Source organism: Lytechinus variegatus, chromosome 3 (genome assembly GCF_018143015.1).
Source record: "Lytechinus variegatus isolate NC3 chromosome 3, Lvar_3.0, whole genome shotgun sequence".
NCBI lineage: Eukaryota > Metazoa > Echinodermata > Echinoidea > Temnopleuroida > Toxopneustidae > Lytechinus > Lytechinus variegatus.
In genome coordinates, this window is record NC_054742.1 from 62044829 (window position 1) to 62055563 (window position 10735).

Here is a 10735-nt window from a genome sequence, read left to right on the forward strand (position 1 = left end):
ACACCCGTCTTCGAAAAGATCATCTTAAAAAACAAACACACACACACTTCAATGGAACATGAATCAGCTGTGTATTGAATGCATAATTAAAACCTAGATACGTCGTGATTATCATAATACTGATGGATGCTATTTAGATTCAGTGTTTTGTCTCAAGCCTCTGCTTCATGGGATTTTTCACACCGTTTTCCGTACACAAAATAGGGGAAGGCGGGGTAAGTTGTGACACTTTTTGCATTTTGCATGTCAGAATTGATATGACTAATGATATTGAAGAAATAAGTACCTAGCCTTTAAATTTGATTCTTGGGAATTATTTTTCACCTATATATAACTTTCTACCCCCACACTGGAAGTCGTTGTGACCTTTGAAAAAACGATGTCAAATGGCTCAACTTGCCCCATCTGTGAGGTAAGTTGTGCCACCTTCTGGGGTAAGTTGAGCCACAAAAACTATGTACAAAATGTATACGGGAAGAACCAGCATGTCAATGTTTTTTTCACTTGCTAATTCCCTATAAATACTAACATCCTCTAAAAGTAAAAGAACTGTCTTGTGAATTTGCTCCTTTCTGCCTGCATATCAATGGCTTTTATAAGGTTTATTTGTTTTGCCCCTATGCTCAACCTACCCCGGCCGCCTTCCCCTTCTGTTTTATTCTAAAATTATTTAGTTTGACTTTATTCAAAAAATGTATGAAGTATTCATCAGTCACTAAACATAAAAATTGAATTTGAATTTGAATCTACTTGTTTAGATTTCATTTTTGTATTAATACAGCGACAGCAAGGAAATTGACTCAATCCGATGGTCGCAATTTGATTTCTTTATAATACACAGTTTCCCCGTTAGACCCTATATAGACCAAGTCCACAGGGTTCAACCTCAACATATAATGTCAGGTTATTGAGTGTCAACCTCAAGTAGTTGAAAGTTTTCATCGTCCAAAACCTTAAAACCTAATTTCTTGTAATGCATGAGATTGATTCTTCTTATCCTGTACATCTCCTCATAGAGATCCATGAGGACGGGTTTGAACTGGTGTTCTTTAGCCATCTCTAGAAGATCTTGATGATACTCTCTCATGATGGATCCCATGAAATGAGCATACCTATGTGGCATCTTCAAGGTGGTGGTTCTCCACCGGAAGTCCTCTTCGGTAGAAGCGTCCATCTCGGTTTGGCCCGGTAGTTGATAAGTCCCTATCCAGCTTGCCAGGACGAACTTGACCTGCGCGGTAAAGTGTGGGAATGGCAGGACTTTCTGTGTAATGCCAATGAAAGCAAGAGATGGGAAACTGGTGTGTATGATGTGCTTGTAGAGAGGCATGATTCGTCTGTCATCCACCGTCAGCTGGCATTCTGGCGTGAGGAAACTGAAGTCGTAGTTGTAGCCCGTGCAGTAGATAATGGCATCAGGTTTGCACTTTTCTCCATCTGCAAAAACCACATCTTCCTGGGTGAAGGAGACAACTTCCTTGGCCTGCTCTATGTTATCAGGAAGAGGGGCTACCACACGATCCTTCCAGTGGCTCAGGTAGACATGCTTTGCATGAGGGGCAATATCAAGGATGATATCGAGTCCAGATGATGCTGCTCCTAAGACCACTACCTTCTGATCCTTGAAGACATCAGGGTGACGGTAGTTGTGACTGTGAAGTTGGTAACCTTTGAACTTATCTCTGCCTGGAAGATCGGGAATGTTCGGTATGGCATAATGGCTGTCAAATTGAGACAAAATACAAATTTGAAATCTGAAATTCCCACAGGTAAATAAGGGCATAAGACAAGTTAGATTATGTCAGGAATATGTAAGAAGGATAGGAGTGTACTCGCTTAATATAGTCTGATTTAACCTCTTGTGACGAGCCAACGACAAAATGATGTATTTTAAACAGGTGTTTTAACAATGCCATGTAGGTCTTTCAACTATACACACATTTGCATTTATTTGACACGCTTGTCGAGTTTCTCAGAGCAAATCACATTCTAACTTGGTTTGGCCAATTCTTAATGATGCATTAGTATGTTCGTTGACAAAACGGGTATCAGCGAACAGAAATTTGAGTAATATTAAAAGTCAATTATCACAAATTCACGTATGAACATGCATGAAATTATATAAAATATGTTCATAATAATTATTATAAGGGTTGACATCGGCCGGCCACATGGAATACCCCCCCCCCTTCCCCTGTAGAATGCTTTGTCAATGATTGGGATGCTTTCAAGTTATCCCTATAGTTTTTTCGAATGTATACTGTGCTTAGTTTCCTATTCTTCCCAAACACGTCCATGATGTCACTGGTAACATTTTTGACGATGTTTCAAAGTAGTTGTAGTAGTGTGGCCAGGAAGAGGGGAACTCTTCGCCTTTTTTTAGCATGCTCAAACACACCCAAAAAATTGACATAAGAAATGAAAGTGAAGTTATTAAGGGACTTACCCATTGCAAACCATGATTTGATGAAAGATTGACGTAGTCCGATGCCTGGTTCGAAGGTTTAAGACAGTTATCTCCCATGTTATCGCATCATCCGAAGACTTAATCGGTTTCACCATCTCAACGACTGTAGAAAACTACAAATTAAATTGGAAATGAAGTTTTTATTTCAACAGTTTTGGTGTCACGGTTTACAACATGTGGAAAATCCCACAAACTTAACGTATAAAAATGGTTCATATATTACATGTACGTGATATAATGTAGATGAATTATTATCAGGCCCAAATACAGCTTCGTCTGTCACGGATCTTAACCCAATGATTTGTAGAGTGTCAGTCTATTATAAGAAAATTCATTATTAGAAGCCATCGTGCAACCATTTCGATCATTTCGTTTCGGATTATTATTGTCCAATAAGATAAACAATCTTAGTCTTATCCCCTCAAGAGGAATGAAGCATTGTAATTTAAGTAAAGTGATGAGGACCATTGTCTAGACTCTATGCCCCCCCCCCCCCAGTCTGCAACTTTCTACGATTACCATTCGGGGGGGGGGTTCATAAAGTTGTTCGTAAGTTAAGCGCGATTTTTCAGAACGACTGGTGAACCTCTCTCACGAATTAAACCATCGCCATTCGTCCTTAAAGTCGCTCTTAACTTACGAACAGCTTTATGAAACACCCACCGGGAAGACAACTCTTTCGAAAGTGGAGTAGTAATTCGTATGGGTGAGGTGTCCTCCGTGAAGGTGTCTTGTCCGTACAAAGAAACCAATATTTATATTCTCGCTATGGGGTTTCCACATGGTTTCCTACCTGTATGAAGTTGTGCAGTTGAAAATGATCCGAATACTGTTGTAAGTAATCTAAGACATCTGTGTGCTTTATGAACGACGGTAGTCTCTCGTCGAAAGGAAAATCGGGAAAGGCCATGATCTCCTTCGGTAGATTTGTTCTATTCATTTGAGAACGATATATAAAGTAGTTAGTGGGATGTGTCACCAAATCTTCTGTTACAACGCTATCACTATCTTTTTATACATGTATTATAAATGTATATTTGGTTGTGTGTTTTTTTTTATTTCAGAAACTGAAATTTCTTCTTTTTTTCTACTAAAAATGGTGGAATAGTAAACGATTAAAGTGGCAATTTTATAGTGAGTTACAGGGCTTTAACATGTTTTTCTTTAAATGTGAACCTTCTTGTGAGTCAAAGGATGCAGGATGACTGAGGGATGATAGGGTAATTTAAGATATCACCTTAATGAATAAGCGATCAAGGTTTATGGTATAAATTAGTAGGCCTACACGACGTAGCTAGATGTTTAAAGTTAAGTTTATGAAATTACATTTATAAAAAGAAATATAAACAATGATTATATGAATAGAACTGCCAAATGACCAAACACCTCGTCTCCGATACCTGGGAGTTTTCAACTAGTATCATTCAAACATCGCAGAAAATTTATTAAAGCAGAAAAAATGATCATACTTAAGTGACTTGTACATGCTTGAATGAATGGGTAATCCATATTCATCTAGGCCAACATTCTCGGTGTAGACCCAAGTACCTCCTACACGATCCGACTTCTCAAAGACAACCACATCAAACTGAGCAGGTTTTGTCGTTAGATGGCGTGCTGCACAAAGCCCAGCTGCTCCGGCTCCAATCACAGCGACGCGACGTTTACTCATCTTAAATCACTGCTGAACATGGAATTAACAATGTTTCAGATTGAGTTGCTGCCCCTTCATGTTAAAAAAAATCAGCGAATTTACTCAATCTAAGCCAAGTTATCCATCATTGATACTAATGGAAATTTTAGCTGAAGTAGATATTGAAAAATTTTAGCTGAAATGAATATTGGAAAATTTTCAGAAGATTTTTTTTTTAGCTATTAATTCGCCTACCAAGTACGCAAGTCAATTATTATCAAAGTTAACTGGCCTATTATATAGTGCGTCTCATCAAAAAACGAAACCGAGATTTATCAATGATTTATCATAACTTATTCACCAATACAATAGACAACTGACCTACCATGTAATGCTTAGAATCTCTTCTTTCATCTGAAATTACTTAATTTTTTCTTCATCCACGCATGAGTGAACAAAAACAATTTGAAGAAAGGATACCAAAAAATCATTTGGCTGGGGGTATCTAAATTTCAAAGAGAAAATCACATTCCTAAAAGGTTCAATATCTGCTTTTTTATTTGATATCTTAATCACAGAAAATGGTCAAGAAGTAAGAAGGATTTGTTCCCTCAAAACAATGCTTGTATTTCCATAATTTCATTAATAAACGTGTTTTCACCGGTTTCCCACAGAAGCTATCGCATGGTTAACAAAATACTTAATACATTGCTGATCGTCAACAAAACGGAGTGTCGAGTGAGTTTGAACGCTAGCCTGTAAAGCCTCTTCATTTTATGAAATGAAATTCACGCCTTATTTCAAATAACCAGAACTGTTTTCATTTCTCTACCATTTTCTGTAACTGTGGTATCAAATTAAAGAGCAAATACTAGTATTTAACTTTTTAGAAACGTGGTTTTCTTTTTGAAACCCAGATACAGCCCGCCAAGTGACTTATTGGTATCTCCTCTTCAAACTGTTTTGCTCACTTATGCGTGAATGAGAAATAATCAAAGTAATTTCAGAGGAAAGAAGAGATTTTACGCTTTACATTGGTAGGTCATTTGTCTATTGTATTGGTAAATAAGTTATGATAAATCATCGATAAATCTCGGTTTCGTTTTAATGATGATAATAAAATGATAATGATAATAATAATAATAATGATAACAATACTAGTAGTTATAATTACAATAATAATGATATTAGTAATATGGGGGACTTTCCCCATCATGTCAGTTACAGGCGTAATACAAAGTTATACGACTTATAGGCCTATCAATACCTCCCTTATTCTTGATTCCCTTTTCTTCCGTTTTCCTCTTCATTTCCCCTCTTAATATTTGTCACTACACGAAAATAATATCCCCTGCATCTCCGACGTATAGTTCTCAGTACAATTTCATGCATTGATCAAAATTATGATCAGTGGTGTACCGTGAGTCACGGCATTGGGGGCACCAGAAAAAAAAATTAGTCACTAAGTGAGCGCGCCCAGTTGCCAGGAATACTGACCTAATAGAGACATTTTAAGAACAGTGCAATAAAATCAATATATCTCTCACTTGTCAAATAATGCGAGCGCGAAGCATGAGCTTAAAATTTTGATATTCAGACCTAACAGGGGGGACACAATAATCAATCTTTTGTAATCATGATACGTACATGTCTCGCCAAATAATGCGAGCGCGAAACGCGAGCTGAAATTTTTGTAGATGTTGACCCCCAAACAGGAAGATTTTAAGGACTATATTTCAGGAATCCATTAGGAGTATACACATCTCACCATAGTCATCTAATGTGAGTGCCAATAAGCGCTTGCTGATTTTGTTAGAATTTAAACATGCACACAAAGCACTTGTAATCATGATTAACATATCCCTCTCACTAACCAATTCTTGCGAGTGCGAAGCGCGAGCTGAAAATCTAGGAAATTCCGACCTGAAGAGGGGCATTTTAAGGCTTGTTTGTAGGAATTCACGAAGACCATACATAGTTCACTAACCAAATGATGCGAGCGCGAAGCGCGAGCTGAAAATATTTATATTTAGATTAGAAAAGGGACATTTTATGGACTGATTCGAGGAATTCATGGAGAGCAGACATATTTCACCAATCCAATATAGCGAACGTAAGCACGGACAGGAAATGTTTATATGAAGACCTTAAAATGGGGCAATCACTTTAAGTAGTCATGAAAAAGAAGCATACTACAGTGCGTATAAAAAAACGGAACAAATTTGAAAAGTCTATAAAATTTTTGTTTCAAATTATGATGTATATATTTTGGTGTTAATAGGTGCTCTAATTATTATCTTTCAAATGCTATTAAAGAAATTTAGTTTCGTTCATGCTTGAGCGAAAACGGAATGTTTTTTTCTGCGGTTAAAAATGAGGCTTGCGCCAAAGTGGCATAAAATTATGAATATGATGATCGGACTTCTTGCTAATTAGCAGACTTCCTCTTAACCTTTTCATTATCTTTGCCATAATTCTGTTGTTTCTTTTTAATATGCTCTCTGTTAGCTTTGAATATTCCTTCCTAAAGCTAAAACAATTTTGTTTCAACCTAATTATGGGAGAGCATGGATTTTTTATTCAAATTCTTTAATTGTATGCTACAAAGGTTATGGTGCCTTTTGAACAGTGCCACACAGATGGGCGGGCGCTCGGGATGCTGCCCCCCCCCCCTCAATTAAAAAAATCATGACCAAGAAAAAAAAGTGGACAGGAAATAAAAGGAAAGATAGAAAGTAAAATATGACATTATTTTCTGAATATTATGTCAAAATCTATCACAAAATTTGATATTGTAATAAAAAAGTGGAAATATTTGCGTGCTCACTTCGCTCGCTCACAACTTTTTAATACATTTTACCCGATCTGCCATATCTAGCTCCTTCAAAATTGACTCAATACACCATTGTCATTGAAAGACATGAATCCCTTCCTGTGTTTCCTGTCAAGGCATTAATGACCCCTTGAAAAATAGATTCATGGCTTTTAAAGGTACATAATATAAATTGTTTCACATGATAAAAGGATTTGAATAATCACAAGTTTTCCCAATTAATAATTCAAATCTTCTTGCTTGGGTTGACAAAAAAATCTTCTTTTCTCAGTTACTTATGAAGGAAAATTAAAAGGTAAGATAAGATTAAATGAAAAAACAAATTAATTCAATTAAATGAATAAATTTCTAAATGAAATTTGACAGCAAAATTCGAAAATTGTGGCACAGATAATGAAAAGGTCAAGAGAAAGTCTCCTGATTAGCAAGAAGTCTGATCATCATATTTCTCATATTCTGCAATTCTGGCACAAGCCTCTTTTTGAACCCCCAACAAAAACGTCCCGTGTTCGCTCAAGCATGAACAAAATTTATTTATATTTATTGCATTCCAAAGATAAGACCTTAGAGCATCTTCATCAAAATATAGACATCATTATTTGAAACAAAAATTTTATAGACTTTTCAAATCTGTCCTGTTTTTTCCTATACGCACTGTATTGTACATAAAATAATAACTCGAAGTGCGAGGAATTTTTTTGGTAGTTTGGTGTATATTGACTTGAAAATGGGAGGTTTTAGTATAACAGGATTATACATCTCGGTAAACAGACAATGCGAGCACTAGGAACAATGGAGACATAGGCACTGAGCAAATTATGTTTCATAAAGTTATGAAAAAAATGTTTCTTATGTAATATAACATAACATAATTATGATATAATATAACATTATAATGAACAATAATGTCTTCTTTCCCACTACGTTTCTCTTCCTTTCTCCCTCTTTTTCTCCTTTTCCCCATTTTTTTGGGGTCAGCCGATGGGGGGGGCATGTGCCCCCATGCCCCCCCCCCGTTGTTACGCCGCTGATCATGAGGACCACGTTCTTTCTTGCATGTCCCCAATAAACACGCACCTCGCATCATCAAGATCTAATTTAGAGTTGATAAATATCATAAAGATCATCAAATGATAATCTCTTTCTGCTTGAGATCATCCTATGGTCCAAAGTTCATTTCCTTTGAGTACATGGGACTAACACCAATAAATACCTATTAATAGTTCATGAAACAACAATAAATTTGGTGTACATTAATGATTTTGGATTCATGTACTGACAGAACCCACGAGGGACAGAGCGATTCGTGGTGATTTAATAGACAGCAACACTTAAAATGAGAATGAAATTCTTGAAACCAGATGAATGCATATAAAAGAGAAAAATCAAAGCGACATATCAATGTATTTTCATATTGAGATAATGCCATGCATGCAGGTCCTTTTATTGGCAATGCCACCCAATCTGATCTCACCACAGAGATAAAATAACGCCGTAGATTTTTAAAACTTAAGTCTAGAATAATATTTTCCGAGACTTTTACTCTGCAAACACCGTTCCTCACTAGGAATCATTTCAAGAGTTTTCAATCAGTATATATGACTATGGTTTACACAATAAAAATATGCAGATATAACAAAATGTTGAGCAAATAATCTTACCTGTACGGTAAATAACCTGTTATTTTGGCGAATGGTCTGAAAGCTTTGCTTCTAATGAAAGCCTCTTGTAGTAATGAATTTTACTGACCTGGGACAGGGCATACTCCGCATTCTATATTTTATCATCCCTGTTGATTTACAGTTATGAAATGATTATGGATTTAGAGAGTTAAAGATTTGACTTTGTCCTCAATGTTGATAACGATGAACACAACACGCACGAGAGGTTTCGATATACCTTTCGCAGGGGGCGGATCCAGCATCCACCAATAGGAGGGAGGGGGCCCGATTTTTTTTCACCCATATTTTCCCCGATCGGCCGCTCAAAGTTGATTTTTGTTTGTTTCTTAGAAGGGGTTGCCCCAGTGGCGTAATGAGCCAAAGATAATGAGGGGGCTTGATACGGCGTATTGCGCAAATGACATTTTTATTTCAAAAATAAAAGTTTGTGATAGATTTTTAAATAACACCCTTATTCCTTTCCTTTTCTCTTTTTTGGTCGTGAAAAATTGGGGGGGGGCAAAACGCCAATGTCCTCACAAGTCATTTCTTAGCTTTATTCTTATAAAACAACATAACAGTGTAATAATCTCATTAGCCCTATTTAGATAGTGCGAGCACGAAGCGAGAGCTAAACATTTTGGGAGTTTCATGTATTTTATCCTGAAAATTGAACATTCTGGGAAGGTGCGTATAATGTAACAAGATAATTACTGCGAGAGCTAAGGGCGAGCAGAAAAAGTTCTGGCTTCATCAAAAAGGTACCTGTTAATGACGTTTGCAGTTAGCCATTAAGACGATGCATATTTCAACTATTAAATAATGCGAGCGCAAAGCCCGAGCTAAAAATTTGACATTCCTACCAAACAAATTGACATTCTAAGCACTTTTTGTAGTCATTAACGGTATAGGTAAATAACCAAACAATAATGCGAGCGGGAAAAAAGGAGAATTCAGACCTAAATAGGGTGCACCCTATTCATGTTTTGTAAATCATTAAAAAAAATGGGTAATTTGGTATCTTTCTACATTAATGATGCGAGCGCAAAGCGCGAGCAGAATATTTGTTCTGATCTGAAACTGGATAATTTTAGCACGTTTTGAATAAAGATCAAGCTACATATTTCAATTAACATGGTGTGTGCGCGTGTTTTGGAGTTAGACAGAATCTGGGCATTCTGAATACATATCATTTTTTATCATGAAAATCAATAATGCGAGCGCGAAGCGCTAGCGGAAAATATTTGATCCGGTACGAAAAGGTGAATTTATCAGCACTGTGTAGGGGAATTATGAAGGGTGCGAAGCGCGAGCTGATATTTTTGTTATCATTTTGACCTAGGACCTGGACATTCTTGGCCTAAGGACATTTTGTAATCATATAAAAATGATGACTATCTTCCTATTTATCATGAAACTTGTCGATATTCCTCTTTGAAAAAGGGACATTTCAGTTGTTAGGAATTCATGAAAATTTTATTATCATATTCATTAATGTAATAAGCATAATGAATGAGTGAAATCTGTAATTGAGGCCTGAAAACTGGATATTTTAAGCATCTTTGTAATCATATTTAGGATTTATGGTTTGATAATATATTTTCAACAATAATGCTAGCGCAAATCGCTAGACGAATTTTTTTTATGAACTGTCATAAAAGGGGAACTTTAAGTAGTTTGTTATAGAATTAACAAAGAATCTTACGGAATAAACAAATAATAGGCCTACTTGGCAAATCAAATAATGCGAGTGCACAGCGCAAAAATCTGCAAATGATATTTACACAATAAAACGGACATTTTACAGAGCACTTAAAAAATAAATTTGTAAATCAAACAAAATAATTAAAGCTCAATGTCCGAGCTGAATTATGCTTTGTATATTGACTTCAAAACTTGATATTTTAAGCTACATATCAGCCTATTGAACAAGATATGTATCTAATCGAATATGATAATTATGCGAGCGCAAAGCGCGAGCGAAAATTTAATATAGTGACATGAAATATATTTTTAAATCATTTTCCAAGTCTTTCCCTGACCTTATTTTATTCACTCATCTTCTTCCTCTTATTTTTCCTCTTCTTTTTTCCTCCTTTCTTTTCCCTACTCTACTTTTTTTTATCTTTCTTTCCCCCTTT

At 36.1% G+C, this 10735-nt stretch overlaps 1 protein-coding gene across 1 annotated transcript; it reads right to left on the reverse strand.

The window, feature by feature from the left end:
• Positions 1–562: 562 nt before the first annotated feature.
• LOC121412257 (flavin-containing monooxygenase FMO GS-OX-like 2) lies at positions 563–4296 on the reverse strand. Its single transcript, XM_041605158.1, has 4 exons — positions 3937–4296; positions 3261–3399; positions 2447–2580; positions 563–1721 (listed from the first exon to the last, which is right to left on the reverse strand). Exons 1-4 carry the CDS (start codon positions 4137–4139, stop codon positions 905–907), a joined length of 1293 nt encoding a protein of 430 aa, XP_041461092.1. The 5' UTR covers positions 4140–4296; the 3' UTR covers positions 563–904.
• Positions 4297–10735: the final 6439 nt, after the last annotated feature.